The sequence below is a fragment of the Pygocentrus nattereri genome, chromosome 25 (assembly GCF_015220715.1).
Source record: "Pygocentrus nattereri isolate fPygNat1 chromosome 25, fPygNat1.pri, whole genome shotgun sequence".
Lineage (NCBI taxonomy): Eukaryota > Metazoa > Chordata > Actinopteri > Characiformes > Serrasalmidae > Pygocentrus > Pygocentrus nattereri.
In genome coordinates, this window is record NC_051235.1 from 26,144,647 (window position 1) to 26,169,195 (window position 24,549).

General features: G+C 40.6%; 1 protein-coding gene across 2 annotated transcripts in view; it reads left to right on the forward strand.

Moving 5' to 3' along the window:
• cgnl1 (cingulin-like 1) overlaps positions 1-24,549 on the forward strand; it is a 59,384-nt gene that overhangs the window by 16,519 nt on the left and 18,316 nt on the right. For both annotated transcript variants that reach the window (XM_017711642.2, XM_017711643.2), the window contains exons 8-12: positions 403-615; positions 20,177-20,383; positions 22,082-22,186; positions 22,324-22,476; positions 23,513-23,683. In XM_017711642.2, the coding sequence (XP_017567131.1) occupies positions 403-615; positions 20,177-20,383; positions 22,082-22,186; positions 22,324-22,476; positions 23,513-23,683 (849 nt within the window). The remainder of the gene's footprint in view (positions 1-402; positions 616-20,176; positions 20,384-22,081; positions 22,187-22,323; positions 22,477-23,512; positions 23,684-24,549) is intronic.

Consider the following 24,549-nt stretch of genomic DNA (forward strand, 5'->3'; position numbering starts at 1 on the left):
GTAGCTGAGTCATTTTTGCTGTATGAGGTTTGCTTGTTTAGTTTTATTCAGGAGTTACATGGCTAATGTTGCTAAAACACAATGGAAGCTTATATGTCACCAGTTAGCATCGTACAAGCGTTCTAGGTTGTGAAGTAATCAAACATAAACAGGCTTATGTAACTTCTGACACTGTGCAGTTAGCCATGAACATGGCCCTCAGAGTGGCTGCTTTTAGCTTTGTAGCTAAAAGCTTTTAGCTTACTTTTGTCCATGTTTGTTGATAACAGTAGGACATTCAGTGAAGCAGCAAATGTGAAATTCTTTGGAAGTTCCTCATGCAAATTTTATACTCAAGTCTTGCAGATTATCATTGACCTTAGCTGTTGGATTTGGTAATGATCATGTTCTCCTCCCTGTCAGGACCTGGTGCAGCTGAAACTGGATCTACAGGATGTGCTGCTGGCTAAAGAGGAGCAGGAGGAGGTGCTGAGGAGGCGCGAGAGGGAGCTGACCGCTCTGAAAGGAGCGCTGAAGGAGGAGGTGTCCACTCATGACCAGGAGGTGGACAAACTGAGGGAGCAGTACGAGAAAGAGCTGCGGAAACTACATGCATCTGTGGAGGAGGCTAAACAGGTAACGTTCAAATATCCTTTACTTTTTATTCACATATTCACTCTCTCAGCCTCTCTTTTCCAGTATCTCTCACTCTTTCTTTCTGTGCTCTCTAAACGTCTCTTCTTTTCTCACTCTCTGTCTCTCTCTCTCTTCCCATCTCTCTCTCTCTCTCTCTCTCTCTCTCTCTCTCTCTCTCTCTCTCTCTCTCTCTCTCTCTCTCTCTCTCTCTCTCTCTCTCTCTCTCCACTTGTTCTCTGTCTCTTTTGCGCTCTCTGTCTCTTCCAGTTTCTGTATTTTTGATTTGCTTCCTTTATTTTTTTCTGTCTTTCACTACTCGTTCTTTCTCTCATGCATTAGTTCTCGATGGCTCCAGGCGTTAGTGGGTTATATGTATGTGAACCAGCAGCAAGAGTGAAAGGGAAGGTTTACAAGACAGTAGTGAGTCCTGCTATGATGTTTGGTTTGGAGACTGTGGCTCTGTCTAAAAGACAGGAGGCTGAGCTGGAGGTGGTGGAGATGAAGATGCTGAGATTTTTGTTGGGAGTGACAAGGATGGACAGGATTAGAAATGAGCAGTGAAGATGGAGCAGTTTGGAGATAAAGCCAGAGAGGCCAGGTTGAGATGGTTTGGACATGTGTTGTGGAGGAATTTTGGATATATTGGTCAAAGAATGTTGGAGATGGAGCTGCCAGGTAGAAGGAGAACAGGTAGACCTCAGAGAAGGTTTATGGATGTAGTGAAGGTGGACATGGAGATGGTTGGTGTGAAAGTAGAGGAGGCAGTGGATAGGGCAAGATGTAGGCAGATGATCCGCTGTGGTGACCCCTAAAGGGAGCAGCCGAAAGAAGAAGAAGATGTATGTGAACCAGCTCTGTGTGCATACAGCATGTCAGTAACAGAACAGGAAGTCTCACCTTCTCACTAAGTAATTCATGGTTGTCTCTTTTATAGTGCTTATGATTTCCTTTTGCTTCGTCTGCATGACAGACAGGAGAATCCATTGGGGATTCAGCTGAGTGTCTGTATATCAGCCTGTGTCATCATTGTTCGTGGGAGCTCCTGCTTCCATGTTTACAGTGTCGGCAGATGCAGCGCGATAAAGTGCTTTTGATGAATAAGTGATACTGAGAGTTTGTGAATATGTTAATGCTTCCTCTACAGAAGGCACTTCTATATAACTTAATGCATTATTTACTTGCTGAATTTAACATATTGATAAATTAAAAAAACATATGTTTTGCATTTATTTAATATGTTAAAATCAGCAAGTAAATAGAAATTGTTTGTAATTGTAAATTGTAAATAAAAAATGTTTAAGTGTGTTATCTGTAGAGAACTTACTTAATTGCTTATAGGACAACTTATTATCCCTTAAAATCACAAACTTGACATTTAAACTCAAGGGCATTAACACTTTTGCTTATGTGTGTAGATATTGTGATTGCAGGATACCTTTGAATATGTTGAAAACACACCTTTTTAAAAATTGAACAAAGTAAAAGGAATCCAACCAATCAATCAATCAATCAGTCAACCAGTCAATCAATAGGCCTGCATTTGGACCAGACTGACATCATAAGACTTCAGTAAACATCCTTAAAACATTAGTGATTGGTTAGAGGCCCATTCACATATTGCACACAGGAACATCAGTATTGCAAACACTAATATTATGATGAAGAAGAAAGAATGCGTTCTGCAGCCTTAGAAGACTGAAGTGGACAGGTGGTAGCATGAAAGAGGAGCCAAACGAAGAGGGAAAAGAGAGCGAGAGGCAGGGGGTGATTTGTGTTGTGTCTGCTGGTGTAGATACGTCCTGTTTGTGCAGGGCGGAGCTCCTTCATGTCCTGAATAGGGCTTTCCTCTCACTGTCCCCTCCAGGGCTGAGAACACTTCCTAGCCAGCAACAAAAGCACTTCCTGTCCGCAGGATGCAGTTGTTGTCTGATTTTAGCTCTGTGTTAGGAAGATAAAAACAATGACTGGCTGTAGGAAAGCTCTGGGCTTATTGTGACGGGTTTCAAAAGATTGCCTCATCGTGGTTTGTTGTCGTCGTCGTTGTTGCTGTTGTAATGCATTGAACACATTCACCAACCACTGCCAGGTGATGATGGTGATGGCGGCCTTTGGAAAGTTTGGTTTTCATGATTTTATGTAATCAGTTTTCATACAAACATTTTGAAACCTCTTATTATCCTTTAGAATTAAATAGCCTGTGTTTGTTACTGTGACTGTAGGGCTGATATATGTGAAAAATCTCTGTTCTGATAGGCTGCTGTGTAGTGTTGCACTGTATTGGTATTGGTGCCAATACTGGCACTTAATTGCAGTAGTGGTATTGATGATGGGGTTACTGATAACTGTGACTGACACCACAAAGTGATTTCTGGTGCATCCATGCGTCATGGCAGAATCTGTAACAGCAGTTTTTGGTGTGAAGAACACGCTAACAGAACTGCATACCTGAATGACTGAGCTGCTTTTTTCAGTCATCTGTTGCTGTGTGGTCACTTACAGTCTGAATGAATGTTATTGAGAGAACGGAAGGAACTGCTAAACGCTCTGTGTAATGATGGCCTTTAGTCTTAATTTAGCCTTTAACATAGCAGTCTTCTAGCTGGGCCTGTGCGTCCACTACAAGTTTTCTTAAGCGTCTAATAAATAAAATCCCACATGTAAACGCCATCTAGCCAAGCTGAGTGTTTTATTTGTGACTCAGAACACCAAAATAAAATATTTTAAAAATATAATTGTATAAATATCAGAACTTGTACATGATTTAGGTTAGATAGAGTTAATATCTGTATCAGTAATCCGTATCGGCCGATACTAAAGGATCAGGTATGATCAGGAAAAAGTGGTATGTGTTGTGCCTCAATCAAAAAGTTGGGCTGAAACGCTGCTTATAACTTAAGCATTAATGGGCAGAGTTAAGCTGCTGTAGGAGAAATATGTCAATTATATAAAACCAGGCTATTTTTGCAACTCAGTTTTATTTGTGAACTTCAAATAGTGAGGACAGTATGATTTCCCATGATAAGGGCCCCTTTTAGTTACTTGAAACAATGTAGTCACATTACATGGAAGTAAAGGAATGCAGCTGTAATTGTCAACCTGCAGTATATTGCATTGCAGTATATGCATTGTGACACCGTAAGGGGCAGGTTTACTAAAAGAGGCGTTAAATGATGTGTCTGTCTACAGTGGGGATGGCCACTGTATCAGTTTATGTACTGAGAACTTTGATGCCATTGAGCAAATGTTATTTCAAGTTCTAATTGTGACTCATTACACTGAAATAATGACTTTTCTTTATTTTAATCTATGGCAATTCCTTTAAATGCAGAATAAATTAAGCAAAAGAAAAAAGCACAACTGCTGCTTCAATGTTATGAGCGCAAAATGTCCTTTCCACCAGCCAGCTTTTAATGCCGAAATAAGGTTTGCACTGGCGCAACACTAGTGAATATGCGGTTTACTGTCTGAGAGGACACACAGAGCGAGGGAGAGAGAAAACGAATGGGCGAGTAAGGCCCAGTGTGTATGTGTTGGGTGTTATTGAGCGGTTGCTCTCTGTGGCTCTGTTAGCATTGATGGGTCGGCCCCATGCAGAGAAGAATGCTGTAAAGTGGAGCACTAAATCACCCTCTCTGCTGCTTAATTGCTGTGGCAGGCCGTCACTAATCTAATGGGGCGCTGATGGGGAGACTTGCTGGCCAGGGCCTTTCTCTTTTTCATCATTTTCTTTTTTTCTTTCTTCTCTCTCATGCTCTCTCTCTCTCTCTCTCTCTCTCTCTCTCTCTCTCTCTCTCTCTCTCTCTCTCTCTCTCTCGCTCTGTGTCTCTCTCTCTCTCTCTCTCTCTCTCTCATGCTATGTATCTGTCTTTCTCTCTGGTGCTGTGCATGTCTTTCTCTTGCTCTTGCTCGCTCGCTCTCGTAATTGTGCGAGGATGGCACCAATGCAATAAGTGGGTCAATATGTTGACAAAGGACTGAAAGATAAGTGAACTACACTCTTAAAAATAAAGGTATTGGGAAAGGTTCATGCACAGTACCCTGGACCTTTTGTTCTCTAAATCAACGTTACAATGGGCGTTGCTTTAGAGACCATTTTTCATAAATGGATGTATGAGAACCTCCACATAAGGAAACTGTACAGGAAAACTTTATGGGAGAGTTTTAAAAGGTTCTTCACGTGTATACATCGTCTTTTTCAAACAGGGTTCTTTAGGAAACCAAAAGTGGTTCTTCTGTGGAACCACTCATAGAACCCCTTGCGTAATCACTTGTGTGTTAATATATGGAGGGGCAGCACCGTCATAGATACAGCACATTAATCATTTTGCGTAACTGCTGGGTGTACAATGCTCAGTTTTAAAAGACAAGTTGATTGAATTTTTTTCTTTAAGTTTTCAGTGTATATGTTTAAAAATTCAGATTAAAGACTGAAACATTTTCATTACTGTTTTTACCCTGAAATATTTTTTGCAAATCCTAGAAATGCCAAGAAATTTGAGTGAGGAGAGAAGAGTTAAAGCTGGGCAGTGAGTAAAACACTGGCTGTGTCTCTCTGTGGTTATACAGTGCTGCTCAAAATCCCACCAGCATAAAGCAAACCCACTGCTGCCCCCCCCTTCACCCCCCCCCCCCTTCACCCCCCCCCCCCCCCCAGCAGGGGATCCTCATTCTCAATGCTGAGGGGTCCCATTAAAGTAAGGGCTCTGCTAACACTCACATTTACCCAACTGTCCTCTTAGTAGTTGATCAGCCAAGACATGCTGAGTGTGTGAAGTTTGTGTTTCTTCAATTTTGTGCTGGAGCTAGAAGGCTAATGCAGCTAGTAATGCTAGCCTTCGGGTTAACATTTAGTATAATCAGCTGACGTGGCTGAAACCACGTCGAGTTGCCATGTAAACTCAAAAAGACTTGCTTATGTGGTTTCTGACACTGTCTGACATACTTTTGTCCGTTTTTATAGCCAACAGCATGTTGCACGGTTAAAACGGTGTAGCAGCCATCTTGAAGTGCTTGTTGCACTGAGGCTAATGTGGCAAACAAGTAATGGAAACTGCAAACAGTAGCACCACGTTTACTTCAGCCTATGTCAAACTCTTAAGCTATGCTAATGGTTTCTAAAGCATACAGTGTATGTGTGACGTACTGGCAAAATTCCAGATATCTGCTTCTATTGATTTTAGCTGTGCCACATCCATTGATGGCAAGAGAACAGTGGACCACTGTTGGCCCGCTGCTCGGTGTTTTCCATGTGGCCCGCCGCTGGTTATCATCCCCCATTTTCCACTCACAGTCCAATTTACTAATTTTTCCTTCCTTCCTTTCTTTAGTTATACTTTGTGAATTAGTTTAGTGAATAATTTTAATCCCGCACAGTGTCAGCAATATCTTCAATAAAATAATTTGTCTTTTTTTTCTCTCTCAGTTGTTTGTAATATTTGTCTTGGTTTATTTTTTTAAAATAAAAGCCTCTGTGCATTTAAAATTTGTTTGGGCAGATTAAAAACTAGTCAGAGCTTGTATACAGGACAGTAATTTGGGTGGTCCGAAGCTGGACCAGCAGTGGTGTACAGTTAGAGGGGTGCCGCCCTTATTGAGCCAGAAACGATAAAATGCTTGCTTTGTGAGTTATAGCCAGTAAGTCGTGTAGTATCATAGAAGCACATAAGCGAGTCAGTTTGGAGTAAGTGTGTTATGATTTCGATGCGCAGTTTGTGCAGTGCTAACGTAGCTGCTACAGACTTCCAAATACTTGTTTACTATATTAACCTTGTAGCTCCAGTGCAAAACTAAAGAACCAAATTTCGGATGTTGAGCATGTCTCGCCTTCCCAACATTCACGATAAGAAAATTGTGTACATTTCTGGCTGAACCTTTCCATTACAGCGTACAGTACACTAGTGTAGAATCAGCAGCAGTGAGCACTGTTATCCTCGCTGTTCCCCCTGGGAGGGTAGATGATGTGAGAGTGGTCCAGTGCTTTGTTAGCTGCGGGCCTGTGTTTTTATGTGGTTTCCGGAGCTGAGTCTGAGGTGACTCGGCTGTTTGGGAAACGGAGAGTCCCACAGGACGCCGTGTGTTTCCTCAGCTGATGATAGCAGTGCTTGTCTGGGCTGTTCTGGACTGTTCCATGAGGCAATAATTTCAAGAGGGGGTTGAAGGGAATGAGGAGAGAGGGGAAACAGCAGGAGTGAGAAAAGGAGAGATGGAAGAAAGGAAGCAGAGGAGAAAATGAGATGGACAGCATCTTGGGAAGTGGAGTCCAGTGATGTGATATTCCATCTGCTTCCTGGCCTAAAGCGCCTTGCCGTATCAATAGTTTTACATACTTGCAGCAGCTGGGTTTATTTTAATATAGCTCTGTGCTGATTGAGCCTCATCCTGCTTGATGTATTGTTTCTATATGTGGGTCAAAATTAGTAATAAATTAATGAAATGTAGTGAGCAAGTGTGGAGTCGCCTTTCCTTGAGATGCTTCATAACCTGATGACCCAAAGAAGCAGTCCTGATAACACCAGTGACCAAAATCTCTGTGACATTCATTTTTAAACGAAATATTTTTGAATCTAGTATAGCTGTAATGATATAAAAAGTAAATATGAATCTATTTTATACAAAGTTAAACCCAAACTTAAAATATTGTTTTGTATTAAAAATGGTTTCTCGATTGTTGATTGTTGCTGTTTTGCGTATGCAGAGCATTTGAAACAAGCTCAACGAATAAAAATCAGAGACGTTATAAGGGAAAAGATATTTAATCTTAGAACATCCGTGTAAATGTACATACTGACTTTGGGAGCTGTGCCTAATATTTTTAAGCATCTTTTTAAGTCTTCCAACATGGTGTCCCACTCCAATGGAGAATGACCCATACATGGTAATAAAAGCCATAATGTTCTTTTCTTTGCCCTAAAAAGTTACCATCCTTAACACCTGCAAGTTTCCTTACATGACTTAAATAAAAGGCTTTGACATCAAGACTGCTAAACTTTAATTATTTAACATTAACTATTTAATTATCTGCAGTTTCTGCAACCCATACTAAAACAAACTAAGCTAAAAACATCGGGATGAAGAGAGGTTGGGAAAATGCTAGTGTAAAATTTAATCATGACTGTTTTCTGACGTGTAAAACCACACAGATGTCATAAGAGCGCTCAAAGAAACAAAGATACAAGAAAAATTGTATATGGCAGAGCCAAAAACTTACTGTTGACAATTTCCATTGGTCCTTTTATTATGTCATAAAAGGCAGCTGGCCTTTTCAGATGGGGGAGGGGGCAAGAGAGAGCAGTGAAAATTAGGGATTTTTATGATGGCAATGATGTTCTGTATCTGTTTCTGCTTCTTCTGTGTTTCATCTCCGGTTGTTGTCTCTATTAGAGCGGCCCCCTGGCCTATGGTAAATAGGCCGTTATGAGGTTATAGCAGGACGCGGACAGGCTATAGCAGTGACCTGGATTCTTCTGTCCATTGTTCTCTTGCATGGGTGCCTGGCATGGCCAGGGTAGTTGGGGTCCCCACTGCCCAAGGGTCCCTTCAGGCACCCTGTGGAGAGCTCAGTAGGGCTGCAGCCTGTGGAGGATTAGGAGTAGAAGGGGAAAAAACTATTTCCTCTTGAACTCTCAAGAAGTTTAACCTTACTGGCAGTAGGTTAAAAAAACAGAAGAGCAGGGCATGATTTGCAAGGCCTGTGTACTGCTGGAGAGGCTTGGACAAAAGCCAAGACATCTTAATTCTAATTGAAAAGTCAGTGATGCCGCTGCTGGACTGGACTGTAATGTTTTGGCTTGGTTTAATATCACACTTGGCCATGTGTGCTTTCTCTGGAGTGATGAGCTGTGAATGTATAGAGTAAATGTTCATATAGCTACAAATATCTTCACCCTGCTACCTATTCAGCCTATGAGACTTTAGTGCTGCCTGTTCACAGGAGGAGTGTTTTTTAACTTGAACTGCTTATTTAATGAGGCGTAATACAGGGCAGCCAGTCAGAGCTAAATTCATTTACATACATATGTCTTAAAGGTAAAGTAACATAAACAGCCTCTTTCTTTCTAAGGGATAAAGAGAGGTTGGAAAAACCAACCACCGTACATAGCGTTGGCTGTTAGCTGTCTAAAGTGGGCAGTGTAATAAAATAACTACCTCGCTATCCTACCAAAAAAAAAAGTGGTAAGCAAAGTAGCACGTAGTTTGTTGTTGACACGACCAGGTTTTGTTTGCCGTGGGTTGTTCTGCTTTGGCGCCAGCAGGTTCAGTCTCTGTCTGTGTCTGTCTCCCTCTCTTGCTCTCACTCTCTCTCCCCCTTTTGGTTCTTCTGCAAGCCACTGAAAGTCATTTGTGTGTTCTGGTTCAAATTAATATGGGTCTACAACATTTTAGCAACAGACCTAATTGAAATCCTCCCTGCCATCTTCCAAAATAGGTAAGAAAACTGTGAAAACAAAAGCTACTGCTGCCATTAGCTGTGTTGAACAGCTGTAGGTACAAGCTGGTAGTAACAAAAGCACGTTAGGTTGCGTGCATTGATCTGAGTTGACGATACAGTACTGAGAGGAAACATGGAAGTAATCCTGGAGTAATAGTTTTTACTAAAAATACGTTTAATGCCAAAACTTTATAACAAAACTATGACGAAACACTGTTATTGGTATCAAGCAACCGTTTTGTGTAATTACTTAGTGGGATGTAGCTTTTAGAGCCATTAAATGCTTCGGACGTCAGGTTCCTAGTGCAAAATTAGTGGATTCCTCTTTGAGGCTACTTCACTGCTTTTGCTTTACTCTGGAATATCTGGAAACAGACAGCAGTCATCCAATAATGAATAACAATACCTTCCTGCACAGAGTGGAACTCAATGCTGCTGAAAGGTTTTGGGTTATGTGGTCCTCAGACTGTGTGTTTGACTACACTAAAGGCCTTGTCCTTTCAGGCATGTGTGAGTCTGTATAGAACCCCCTGAAACCTGCATGCTACAGAAGCCCAAAGCCGTGACCCTGCGGCTCAGCTTGGCACCAACAAAACACTCCTCATTCACGGGGACGTTCTCGTCTAGCGTCTCCGAGCGGACAAGCTGATTCCAGGAGATTTAACCTAACTGGAAAGGGGCCAGTGGCTCTCAAGCAGCGCTCCTTCATTTCCAGAGCGAGTTCTTCTGCCCTGCTTGCTCTCCTCCGCATCTATGAGGCTTTTGTTCCACATGAGGGCTATTGTAATGCATACCGGCAGGATGAAGAAACAGGCCGAGTGAAGCTTGAGCTTTGGTGCTGCTGCCATCACAGAGTGAGCACTTTGTGCACGCCTGATAAAGTTTCCAGTGCTTGGACGAGCTTCTTTTCGAGCTTGTGCCTTTATCCTTATCTGTGTCAAGCTCGTTCCCATCCTTTTGTTGAATCAAGTGCTTGGTGCATTGAGGGGGCAACATTTGAACACTGGGGCTATGGATTGGTGAGGGTTAGCATGAACTAGACCCTGACTGATATATTGTTTGGCTTATATTAAAATAGAATTCCACCAAATTTTTCAACATGTCTGAGTAATTGAGTAGGTTAAGTAATTCGTACTTGCTAATTCTTTACAGAGGTGGTTATAAGAACCAGAGGTCACAGCACAAAGATAACCGTTTTGTTTACTATCCAAAAAGACCAGGGAACCTGCACTTGTCATCTGAATTCATAAACATAATGTCAGTAATGATAACTAGAATGGAGCAACTCACATTAAAGCACTTTGAATAACTTGGTATATTATTTTAAGAATTTAAAAATTGCAGAAATCTTGAAGAATCAATGGAATTCCCCTTTAAATGCTCAAAGAGGAATGTGATGTTATTCCCCCCCAGTCTTTTTTATTATAGCAAAGAGATCAGATACAGAGTGTGATAATATACAGAGCAGTACAGTGACGGTTGCTTCACACTGAGAGTAAAAAAAACTAATATAGTAAGTAAGAAATATCAGTAGTACTGGCTGCAATCAATATTAATATGATAAATGACACAGAAGACAGTCCCATTCACTATCACCCATTTTATTTCAACACATCCCTAATAGTTTAGTGTAATATAAGATCTCGCCCCAAACTTGGTCAAACGTAATCTTGTTGTGATCTAAATAAGCTGCTCCTTCAAGGGAGAGGATATTATACATTATTTTATACCACTGAGTTTTGCCACGTTGTGAATGTGATGTTATTTTAAACAATAACCAAACATGATCATGTGCAAAAGTGCACCCCTGATCGAATTACTACAAGTTTCTGAACAAGTTCTGTTTACTTATATGCTGAGTTTAACATACTGGGGGGAAAAAGTAAAACATAAACTGTGCCTTAACTTTTGCCTGGGCCACATTTTCTGCTTTACTATTTATTTATTTATTTTTGTTGATGTACTGGAGCATAGCCTTCCCTCTACCTTACTACCGTTTTATGCACTATGCACCGTTTTATGAGTCATTTCCGTATCGCTGTTTGGGACAAAATGACTTCCAAGAAGTTCCTGTTTCTTATCACTGAGCCCCAAGGTTCTCCATGTCCTCATAAGGACACTGGGCAAAGTCAGAAGGACATTGTTCCTCACTGTGATTAGAGCTTTGCTGTAATATTTACATTGTAGTGTTGAAGTAACAGTGAAGTGTTCTTTGAAACCAGTACTTAAATCGTGTGTGTGTGTGTGTTGGGAGATAATCGCAGCAGTTCAGAATAACGTCAAGGCCATAGACTGATGTTCGTCACTGGTTTTAGATGGCTGCACCATTTCAGTTAAAGGAGAATTCCACCTATTTTTCATAATTTCTGCATAATGAAATTGGTAAGGTGTAAAATTATTCGGAAATGTTCTGTTCTGCCGTGTCACTATGTTGGTGATAGGAGCCAGACATGCGAAGTGTTTAATCCCTAAACGCACAGTTATTTCATAAAATGGTTACAAGTATGTTTCCTGATGTCTGATGCACTGTTTACAATTGTTTCGAGAAAGGCTTGTGGCCCAAGATGTATATTTTTAGTCCTTTCAATGTGGAGAGGTACATCCAGGCCGCTGTAAGGCAAAGTAGTCCCCATAAAAAAAAAAAAAACATTTTCTTGGTTATAACTCTGTTTTCCTTTTATCAGCATTACATATAAAAAAACTCAATACACCATTTCACATCAAGCCAACTAGGGATGAAAGATTCATTGTTTTTGTTGTTTTTGAAATCGCAAGAGCTGCAAATTTTTTATGATGGCGTACGGTCTTAAAAAAGAGAGTTCAGGTTTCCAAAAAAAGACCATTCTTTAATAAAAACAGTGGTTCAATATAGAACTATGAGCAACCAAAGACCCATTTGCATGCTCAAATGGTTCTCTGCATGGTGAAATGGGTCTTTGGAACTCTATACAATACATTCTCCATCAGTATGAAGAACCATTTCACCATGAAGAGAACCCCTTATGCATGCCAACAGGTCTTTGGTTGTTCATTGTTCTATATAGAACCATTGTCTTTAGTAAAGAACCCTTGAAGAACCATCTTCATAAAGTGTGAACATTATCAAAAACACTGTTTAAAGTTTTAAGAGGGGAAATTGAACCCAATAAAGCAGAGCTTGTGAAATGCCTGTAGATGAGTTAAACCAATCAGAGGCAACCAAACCACTATGTGTTGTGACATCACAACCGCAACTTGCTGGCAGTTTGGTCATTCAGGGGTCGAGCCTCAAGCCAGAAAAGATGGATATTCTGGCCTTCTTGCTTCAAATAAATCAGGCCTGAATCTCCATTCATAAAAAATAATCACAATTTAAATTGCGGTTGGAAAAATTCCAATTAGATATTTTCCTTAAATCGTTCAGCCCTAAAGCCAGCTCTGAATGACTCTGCTTACATCTCAGTGATTGAGTAATACAGACATACTGAAAAGTTTTCCAGTGAAAAGAATTTGAGTGTATGATGAACGCAGCTGGATAGAGTGACCAGAGCTCTAATGCAGCATAATCCACAGAGAAGTACAGCATATTACAGATCTGTGATTAAAAACACGTTTGCCCTCACTTCCATTGGCTTTGAGACCGCCCCCCCCCCCCCCCCCCCCCCCACCAGATTATGTTTTTACATTTCAGCTCTGTTGATTTGAGAGTGGATTAAAGCAGATTTAACTTTTTAGAGGTGCTCTAGTGCGACAGCGGTGAGGAATTGAGCCGTGGTTGAGGATTTGCTTTAGACAGGTTTATTGTCTCTGTTCTGTGTTTGAGGAAGATCGTAAACTTCATTGTTGAGGCTCCTGGCTCCAACATCTGGTTTAGAGGGGGATGGAGTGTTTTCGTACTGACCCGAGAGGAACTTGAGCACAGCTATTGTGATTTTTGATTAAGAGCACCGGCTGATTCCCGCACAGCCTTCAGTGTTTGTGAAGTCCTCACAGCGCTGCTTAGTGCAGAGCAGCTGGAGAGCCCTTCAGACCCGAGACCGGCACAGAGGCCCTCAGTGCTGCTCGGAGGCACTTAACAATGTCCACTCTGCTACTGGTCCTCTTTCTTTCTTTCTTTCTTTCTTTCTTTCTTTCTTTCTTTCTTTCTTTCTCTCGTTCTTTCTTTCTCTCGTTCTTTATTTCTTCCTTATTCTTTTCTCTCTCATCCCTCAGTTTCATTCATTTCTTTCTCTCCCACTCCCTCTCCTCTTTCTTTCTTTCTTTCTTTCTTTCTCTCTCTCTCTCTCTCTCTCTCTCTCTTTCTTTCTCTTTCTTGCTTTCTCTTTCTCTCTCTCACGCTCTCTCTCTCTCTCTCTCTCTCTCTCTCTCTCTCTCTCTCTCTCTCTCCCCTTTCTTTCTCTCTTTCTTTCTTTTTCTTTTCTTTCTTTCTTTCTTTCTTTCTTTCTTTCTTTCTCTCTCTCTCTCTCTCCTTTCTTTCTCTCTTTCTTTCTTTCTTTCTTTTCTTTCTTTCTCTCTCTCTCTCTCTCTCTCTCACTCTCTCTCTTTCACTCTCTCTGTCTCTTTCTCTCTCTCTCTCTCTCTCTTTCTTTCTCTTTCTTGCTCTTTCTCTTTCTTTCTCTCTCGCTCTCTCTCTCTCGCGCTCTTTCTCTCTCTCTTTCTTTCTTTCTTTCTTTCTTTCTTTCTTTCTTTCTCTCTCTCTCTCGCTCTCTCTCTCTCTTTCTCTCTCTTTCTCTTTCTCTCGCTCTCTCTCTTTCTCTGTCACTCTCTCTCTCTCCTTTCTTTCTTTCTTTCTTTCTCTCTCTCTCGCTCTCTCTCTCGCTCTTTCTCTCTCTCTCTTTCTCTCTCTCTCTCCTTTCTTTCTCTCTTTCTTTCTGTACATGAAATATAATGATAATGAAAATATCACTTTCTCTTTACTTCAAAATCAGGAGTGGGAAGGAAACGCACAATCCTCATAAGCATACATTAGCTTGGGGCTAACATATTGCTTGTAGCTGGTGCATTGTTATTGTTAGGTATTGTGTTTTTATAATGTTGAATACCCAAATAAACTATTGAATAGAAACATTAACTCTCAGGCTCCCAGCTCTGGTCCTGAGCCCCAGAGCACAAAGCAAGCTTCATAAAGGCCTGGCTGGGTGAATTTGTTGTGGAAGAACTCGACTGGCCCACACAGAGGCCTGACCTCAACCCTATTCAACATCTTTGGGATGAGCTAGAACAGAGATTGTGAGGCCTTCTCGTCTGTCTGACCTCCCAAATGCTCTTCTGGATGAATGGACAGAAATTCCCACAGACACACTCCAACAGCTTGTAGAAAGCTTCCCAGGAGAGTGGAAGCTGTTACAGCTGCAAAGGGGGATCAGCTCCATATTAATGTCTCTGGATTTAGAATGGGATCTCATAAAGGCTGTTGTGGGTAGGTGTCCCAATACTTATGTCCATATAGTGTATTAAAACAAGGCAGATTTTCAAACAGGCCTTTATTTTGCTGTGCAAAAAATGTGCTGAATTGAAGCAGCACTATATAAACACTAAGGCTGTAACCACTCACTAAATTCATTATTTGACTGTATTGAATCGAGTGTTTGAATAATGAGTAGTGAGCACTCGGTCGGTTGGTTGGTTGCTCTTGGATGTCCATGGCAGAAATGGTCTCATATTGGAGTGTAAGCAGAGAAAAGGACAGACTGTCCTTCGCTGAGACCAACAAAACCTCTTTTCAAGCTTGAAGCGTATTTCAGAATTCCTTGCAGGCCACTCGGTGACCGTGGACGAAAGGTCATACAGCTACATTGTTTAGCACTTTTTAGAGTGTTCTTGATTAGAAAATTGGCAAGATAAAAAAGCCTGTAACATCTTTAGGTTCTCTGGGTTTTTGATAAGCACTGTTCTGCTGGAGACTTTCCAGGAAGTGAGTGTGTATTTTGATCCTGTAGTCTACTGTGACCAACGTGACGCATCACTTGACTTCTGACGCAGTTGGCCGAAACACCAGTGACCATAGCAACTCTCCGAGTTCTGACCTGCGCCACTTTCCACTTAATGGCGTGAAACCAGCATGCTGACTATGTGTCGTTTTTTTTGGAAATATTTCATTGTACTGTACATTTCTGTTTCAGTAATGCTAACCAAGCTCCTCAGCATGTTTAATGCAGGCTGACTCACTGGGCTGTTGTTACAACAAAGTCATTGGCATTGTCAAATGCATTGGCCATTGGAGAAATAGCTTGACCAAGCATGCTAACCTAGCTAACAACAAATAGAAGCTAAAAGCCAGCATTTGGCATTGACTCCGTTTGTGAAAGACTAGTTGACAAGGTGGCTATTTACTTTCTTTGTTAGCAGCATTAGCATTTTGACTGAGCTGTTCAGTGACATGTGGCTGGTATGTAGACACGCATTAACAGGCTTCTTACCTGTCTTGACCTCTTGACCTGTGTAGGTCAGGGAGGCAAGGCTGTGGAGAATTGAGGAGCTTGGTTAATAATCTGTCTCCATGCTGTGTGATTTTATTTTTTTACATCTCGCTCCAAGTGAGACTGGACTAGGGGCTACATGACCTTTGACCATAAAGACAGTGATCATAAACTCTACTTCTAATGAGCGGCAAATGCACCAGTCATGAAAAATAGAATATATATGCATATATGCTTTTCTTGTAGTTATAATATATATATATATATATATATATATATATATATAATGCTTTTCTTGTAGTTATAATATATATATATATATATATATATATATATATATATATACAATGCTTTTCTTGTATACTCATATATATATAATGTGTGTATGTAAGTTTCAATGGTGGATCTTTCTCAGTACTGTAGTGACACTGATGTGGTGGTGGAGTGTTAGTGTGTTGCACTGGTGCGAGTAGATCACACACAGCATTGCTGCTGGAGTCTTTAAAACACTGTGTCCACTCACTGTCCACTCTATTAGACACTTTAACCTTATTAGTCAGCCTTATAGAGACAGTAACTCATCTGTACCTGCACAGTTTGTGTTGGTCATCCTCTGGTCTTTCATAAGTGGTCACAGGTTTCTGCCCACAGGACGCTGCTGCCAAGTTTTTCTTTTTTGGATGGTGGACTATTCTCAGTCCAGCAGTGACACTGAGGTGTCTGATCCACTCACACCAGTGCAACACACACTAACACACCACCACCACGTCAGTGTCACTGCAGTGCTGAGAATGAGCACTGTACTGTCTAAAAGTTATAGTAATTGGAGAAAATTCTATGTAAATGGAAAGTTATTGCTTTATTTACACTAAAATTTTAATGTAAACTCTCTGCTTAGGTGCCTAAGACTTACACAGATCTGTAAGTGTCTCTACATAATAATAATCCCTGCCAAATTACATGTTTTGTTGATTTTGTTGATAAGTGAACACATCCTGTACAGAAAGAACTCGTGCTCTAAAGTTCAACTCAGTATGTCCTCATCTGACCGGCGGCTAATCAGTGGGCCTGTAATTGGTGTTTCACTCCATTAGTGCAGAGGTATTCCAGATACTGTCAGTGCAGATTGGTTTTCCAGAGTCTGAGCGCTACCTGCTCTGTGTGTGTGTGTGTGTTTGTGTGTGTGTGCATTTTGCTGTAGTTCTGCTCTTGGATCAGCTCTGGTCTAACAGGTGTGTATAATGAAGTGTTAATGAGGCCTGTTGCCTTATAATCTTCGCACACTTCCTACAGAGGAATTCCAACCTGGAATAGCTTTGAGCTTCTCTGTTTTTTATAGTGAGCTTTTGACATATGAACCATAAACAAACCTGCAGCCCAGCCTGTTTTGTGGTGGTTGTTTTTTTTTTGTTTTTTTTTTCCCTCTCCACTCTAGGAGCTGCCGGAACCTGCTTTAGGGCTAAAGCACAGTGTGCCAGTTCCTCTGACCCAGATTAATCTTAAGTCTAGACTAAAAAATTTTCCGGCGGTGTTTTGTCATTAGCCCTCCAATTTAGCTCGAGACTAGGCTCAATCCATGCCCGGTAAGCTGGCGCTGTGGGTCAAAAAATGGCTATATAGCTTTTAAAATAAACAAGCTTAAACAGTATAGCCCTTAAAATTAAAGGCCAAAGCTATACAATGCTTAAATTAAAAGGCTAAAAGAGAATTTAAAATGAAAACTGCATAGCTCTTAAAATGGCTTCAACAGTATAGCTCAAAATAAATATGCTAAAAAAACTTGTTTTTTTAAATGAGTAAAAATACTTTAAAAAAAATATGGAAACATCGAAAGGCTAAACTTGATATTTACTCGTTTCTTATTTGGATGTATGTGCACTTTATTGTTCCACTTCTCATAACAATAATAGCCTAATATGAAGAGCATGTTATATGTATATATTAAGAAGGTGCTTAGTTATAATAGAGCTTAATTAATATTATTGGAGCTGTCAGGTGAGAAGCTTCTGATAACAGTGAGGTTTTCCTTCCTTGCTCTCGATGGCCAAACCTGTTGTTTGACATGACTGCGTAGCTGGCGCTCTACCGGCTCTTCCAGTTTTGGGACAAACCTTGCTGTGTGTAAGCTTCCTTATGTCACTGGCAGGATGTGAGCAGCTTCTAGCTTGACAGCTATTACTACATCTAAGATTTCTCTGTTTGTTTAGTGGCGCACTCTATAAAAGGGTCAAAGTGTTGCTAAATGTCTGTTTTGCCTCATTTTGTGGCGTTGTATTGTCTGTGGGGTTTACGCAAAGTCACTAGGAAGCTTCCAGAGCACGTCGCACACAGCAAAACTGTGAAAAGTGCCATGGCCGGTTCTTCCATTCAGTAAAGCTGGCATAGAGAGGTCAGAGTGAACCCAAGAGCACTGCAGCCAAATCCTGCCTTACAAATCCACACAGCCACCAGCGGAGCTCGGCCTAATTAGAGAGTTTGGTCATGTTTACAGACAAATGCTTAACAAGCAGTAGTTCTCAAGCTTAATGGGACCAAGAACACTTTTTTAAATGTGGCAGGTGCGGGGGCATTGAGGACCTGTAGTGGTCATGGCCAGCTGACTCTAAATGGGCAGGACCGATTATCTGGACTGGAGCCCTCAGTTAAATCTCCTGGCTCTGTTAATGGTTGATGGTGCTTTTGTGCAGACCAGTGTTGTTGAAAGCCAGGCCTCAGGAGGCCTGTGAGTTTTCCTTTTTTTTTTAATCTCCGTTTACTAAGGCCTTCAGTTAAATTCAACTTCAAACACTTACACGGTGTGTTAAATGGAGTACTGCTTCAGTAATCCTTGCTTAGTAAACCATTTCGACACTTGGTTATTTACATTAAACTAGTAGCGGTGTTGGGGTAACACTGCACACAGTAACACGTTACAGTAATGTTATCATTTGTCCTGTAATGAAGCTCAAAATTCCTGTAATCAGATTAGTCACTACCTAAAGAGGACTGTATTATCTGAGTCTAACTCTGTCTTTAGCAGGGCAATATTAATTATATGCCGTGCTTTTAACCCCTTAAAATCCCAGGCTTGTTACATACTAAAGCTTATTATTCAGTAACTACAGGGACTTTAAAACTGGTTGAGCTATTCTTAGGTTATAGAAGTGTGTAATAAAACTTGTAAGGAGTTAAAACATATATCTTCTCAATAGGATCTCAATCTGTCAATCTGCTTTAACATTGCAATTCTGTCCAAGGCTGAGCTTAATCCTTGTCCATAAAACCAACTTTATAGCCCCTAAAACGAAAAGGCTAAAACACCAATGGCTGGTCCAGATTAAGGGTAATAGCCAAGTTGTAACGTAAGTGTTTACTAAGTTCAGGTTTATGCATTACTAAATCCAAACGACTTGCCCACAGCTCCAGCTCAGAGACTCAGCAGCTGCCCAAACTTCTTAACCAGGGGTGCACAACTCTGGTCCTGGTGGGGACGGTGTTCAGCGCAGTTTTGAGGTTTCCCTGCTCAAACACACCCATTAAACCTGCCAATTAACAGATGAGTATAATCAGGTGTGGTTGAGCAGGTAAAACATCAACCTGTGATAGACACTGGCCCTCCAGGACCGGAGTTGTGCACCCCTGTTCTAAACTGAGGCTGCTGTTGTGTCAGTTATCCTGAAACCGTTGTTTACAAAGCTTCATATTTGGTTGTCTCACTATAACGTTAAAGAGTAAACACACACAGTGTCTGTAAATGAGTCGTTTTATTCAGTTTAACCTGCACACATTGTTCTCTTCTATACTGGATATTTTTCCCGTAGAGAACTCCGAGCCAAATGCCGCTGCGTTTCCACGGCAACGGTTTTACTGATTGCCTTAAACTATATCTCTTTAGAAACGTATATTATGGTTACATGGACCAACTAAACTAAGCTTATTTGCATGTGTGTGTACTTTGTTATCCTACTAATAATAACAATAACCTTTTATGAAAAGCACCTTTCATGTATTAGGGCAAGTAGTTTAGACCCCTGCTATAGAAGAAATCTGAGACGGTTTCATCATTAGCTGGTGTGCAAATGATATTTGAATTTATTTTTAATATATTTACATCTGCCTGTTATATTTGCTTCATGCACCCGACACTGTGACTGGTTACCGAACATCAGCTATCTAAAATTAGCTTAGATGGATGTTTATGATGTTAAATTGTACATATATAAAAATAAATGAATAAACCAATATCTAAAAAGAACCACTGCTGCGCTCCTCTTTCCAGTACTTTCCAGTTGGTACATGTGTTTTTAGAGAGTAATTTGGAAGTAAAGTAATGAGCAGAGAAATTCCTTTGCAGGAATAATAATGTAATCCTATTAGAAAGTATTTAGGGATTTTTGTATTCATTTTTATATTAACTATCCCAACACTGGCTATCAAAAAATTCCAAAATACTGGTCACTGAGCACGTTAAGTTATGCTTTAGCTTTCTAATGTTAGCTAACTTGTAACCCAAATGCATTTCACTGATGTAAGGTCCACATTTTAGTTTTTTCCATTTTGTGTCCAGTCTGAAACGATGCTATGCTGCAACATTATAGGCTCTACATAGTAAATTTAGTAGATCATAATCTAGTGCTTGTTGTGATCCGGTCTACTTTAAGTTGTAAGAACCATTGTGATGTAGAGAATCGCAAGTCAATATATTAATATTAAATAACCACTCTCTCTCTTTTTCTTTGTGTATGTGTGTGTTCAGAGTAAAGTAGTGGTGTGTAAGGAGAAGGCGGAGGTGGATGCAGCCCGGGGGGCAGCGGAGGGCCAGGTGGGCCGTCTGTCTCAGGAAGTGGAGCGATTGAAGAAAAGAGCGCAGGAGCTGGAGAACGAGGTAGCCAAACTGAACCGCATTATCGATGAAGCCAAGCTGCAGGAAAACAGACTGGGAGAGAGAACCAGCCGCCTGGAGGTGAGACACAAACTCCCATACAGTATAAAGACACTCATGCCATTGAGCAACGCCAGCCTCAATGCATTAACATCAGACTTTAGCATCAGATGCAGCCACATCATCTATGAATCCTTAACGATGCAATGGATTTCACAAGAAGTTATGGTTTAAAAAAATAAAAAATTAAATAACAAGCTAAAATGACCTGTTTGTAGTAAAGAGAACTATGAATAGCTATTTCAGAGAATTGGTCACTGCTTTTTGAATATAAGGCGTTCTGGATATTTATTTTTATTGTTAAAGAAGACTTCATGCCTTCTCATTTATTATGGAATCATCTACAGCTCTGTTCATCATCAGAATGAAATGTACAGTCACAAATTTTAAAATTGTTTGAAATGTACTGAATATTAGTGACTTTAGAATCATGCAAAATAGTTTTAATATAACTGTAAACTGTAGTGATTGACCGTTCATTCAACCTAAACTGTTTAACCACCCAGTCTGGTTGACGTAATGTAGAATGCTGTTCCTGCTGGCCATCTGTAGCAGGCTTATTGGAGTGGGATGTGTTGGAAAGCGATTTAATAATAATAATAATAATCTTTATTTGTATAGCACCTTTCATACATACATGCAACTCAAAGTGCTTTACAGAATAAATAGAAAGAAAACAAAGATAAGCAAAACACATTAAAAGAAATAAAGATAGAAGGAAACAAAATAAAATAATGAAATAAACTGAAAAAGATAAAATGAAAAAGATAGAACAGACAAAAGTTTCTTAACTAAAAGCAGATCTAAACAGGAAGGTTTTAAGATTACTCTTGAAGCTGTACAGGGATGTAATGCCTCTTAGCTCCTCAGGAAGAGAGTTCCAAAGCTTTGGGCCATAGTGGCTAAAAGCACCCTCGCCAATCTTTAACCGGGTTTTAGGAATCACCAGTAGATTACTGTTTGAAGACCTGAGAGACCTGACAGGAACATATCTCACCATCATTTCAGTGAGGTAAAGAGGAGCAAGACCATGAAGACATTTAAAAACCATCACCAGAACCTTAAAATCTATTCTAAAACTGACAGGTAACCAGTGCAGTGAGTGGAGTGCAGGTGTAATATGATCTCTCTTTCTTCTCCGGGTCAAGACCCTTGCAGCAGCATTCTGAACGCGCTGTAGGTGAGAGATAGAGCTCTTTGGGAGAGCAGATAAAACAGCGTTGCAATAATCTAGCCTTGATGTGATAAATGCATGGACAAGTTTTCCACTATCAGCAGGAGAGAGCATATCTCGGACCTTAGCGATGTTTCTAAGGTGAAAATAAGCTGTCTTGCATGTAGTCATGATGTGTGATTTAAAGCTGAGCTCATTATCAAAAGTGACGCCCAAGTTCTTAACACATTGTTTGGCCTTCAGATTCATTTGATTTAAATAAGTCTGAACATCATTCTTTTGTGAATCACTGCTAATAACAAGAACCTCTGTCTTCTCTTTATTTAATTGCAGAAAATTGTCTGACATTGTCTAACAACCTCTGATTTAATGTTGTGCTGTTCCTGGCTGTCAGGAAGCAAATAGATTGTTGCCTAACATGGGCCCTCAAATAGAACCCTTAGGATTCAAGAGGTTAAATGTCATTGTCTACATGCTGTATGAATGCATGAATTGCTATAATTATGTGATAAAAATGTGCATGCTGTTTGTATGTGTGGCTGCAGAAAGAGAAGAAGCAGCTGGAGGAGTCACTGGCCGAGGTCAGAGAAGAAGAAGAAGAAATGAGTCGGGCAAACCGAGCACTGACCGCACGCCTGGAGGACGTTCAGGTCAGAAACACTTCGGCAAAGCATCATAACACAAACATACACCGCACCAAAGGGCCTGGTGAAAGAACACTGGATTCAGCCTCTTTGCTCTTCTTTCTAAAAGGATGTTGAGTTGTTTGAATTGTTTTTCTATGCAGAGAAATCTGACCAAGATGACGCACGAGCACAGAGAGCTGGAGGAGAGACTAAAGGAGGAGAGGAGCCAAAAAGAGAAGTTCAAAAGCACGAAGAATGAGATTGAGGAGGAGAGACGGTTGCTGGACCGGACTGTGGAGAAACTCCAGAGGGAGGTGAGTTTTATGGTAAACTGATTCTGACTCTTTTCAAAACGATGATTGATATTAAAGCACTATTTCCAAACCTGCAGTGAGAATGCCAGCGGCTGTAAATTAGTTAGAATTTGTAGGATAAAAGAGATTTTTAAAAAAATGAAAGTTTGTTAAAAGACATTCTGTACAAGACTGTGTTTCCTGCTCAGCATCCACTGTTGCAACAGGTAGCTCTAGTTTTAGCGTTAGCTTATATGAGGGTGTAGCTTCTATCTGAAACCTCCTCTTTGTTAGATATGAAAACCTCACGCTTAAAGCAGCACTGTGTTTGATTTTTCTGGTCCAAAAAAGTCAAAAGCAAGGTCCAGCTCAATGTTCAGGTCTTAAATACAAAATCAACATTGTACTGAAGAAGATATGACGACAATGGTAGATAATTTACTCGGAATACACGTCCTTCTCCAAGTTTGGAGTTCTCTTTGTAAACTCTTTCAGCACACTAGCAGTAATCAGATTCATCCATTGGGGAATAGGTCCGAAGTACAAACCATTTTAGAAAAAGTATTTCTGCACATTGCTTACAGTTACACATTTCCACCGAAGAGGACTCCAGATCCCCAAACGTACATAGTGTAACTTTAACTTCCCTGCGCTGGAAGATTTTCCCTGACTTGAATAATGCAAACATGGTTTGCTCTAAATTTTGTTCGCAAACGTACATGTTTACATACATGTAGAGGGCCTGTGATGGCACTTTATCGTAAAAATGGACTTTTAATCAACATTAATACAAGCCCCGCAATAACAGTACGCAAAGGCAGCTTCCGTCATTTTTTTTGCCCTTTGGTCCTAGAAACACCTGACCTTTCAGTTGTCCACTCAGACAGATATTCTGCTAATATTTCATATTCACTGATACGCATCACATATCGCAAAAGTTGTTAGTGATTATGAAGCTGAATGTTTTCTGTGTGCTTTGACTATAGTAGTTCTTTGTAAAAGGACACACAGTGTGTTTTAAGGCTATTAACCTCTTTGTGTGTGTGTGTGTGTGTAGATGAGTGAGATCGTGGAGGCGTCTCAGAGCTCCACGCAGGAGCTGCAGGAGCAGATAGATGCGTACAAGGAGAAGAACAGGAGGGAGCTGGCCGAGCTCCAGAAGCAGCTGAGAGACGGAGGAGTGGAGCTGGAGAAATCTCGCCTCGCCGCCAAATCCCTGCAGGAGGAGGTGGGTGGAACAGCAGTATCAGATACACAGTCATTGTACATTGCCCAGTTTACCCATAAACACTCTCTGTACCAGGTGTTTTTCCAAAACATCCTAGTGAAATTGTTGTTTTGTTGTTTTTATTGACTTTTTGGAGCAGAAATACCAGCCACAGGCATGTCTAGAGATGTTTCTGTATTCAGAAGCCCACCTGCATTTGGAATTGGACATGACAAAAATCGGAAGAAAACTGGGGTGGGGGAAAACGAATTAGTGAAAGGGTTAAAAATTGGCATTTTTACCAAAATCATTTTTATTTGTTTTTTAGAGGCTCATTTGAACGTTGCAGAGTTGTTTGATAGCAGTATTTTGCAACAACAGTTAACAAACAAGATGTAGTGCAGCCCTCTATTCTTCCTTATGCTGGCGATGCCAGGTTCCCAGTCGTGGATTAGGCCTTTAGTTTGGTCTTAGTTACCTCTAGAAACTGGCCCATAGTATCTTTTTAATGATTAATCGCATTGTTTATTAATTGTAATGATTAAGTACCTGTTGACATTGTTTTGAGCAGTTTTGTTTGAAAATCCAGTCAAGACTCCTCCGAAACACAGCATAAAAACTGAGCCACATTCCGGAAAAGAGCAGAGGAGTTGCTGCAGCTTTTGAATATAAACACTTGCATCATGTGACACAACTCATACTTTACATAACTGGGATGCTTTCGTTGTTGTACCTTCCTCTATCCTTCTGTTCGCTCGCTCTGCATCCAGATGAATAGCTGTCTGCCCAGGGTTCAGTAGAGCTGAGGTGGTTTTATTATCTGCTGTCCTTTTTTTTTTTTTTTTTTTAAGGGCGGCTCTCACCCCTTCAATTTATACGCTCAACAA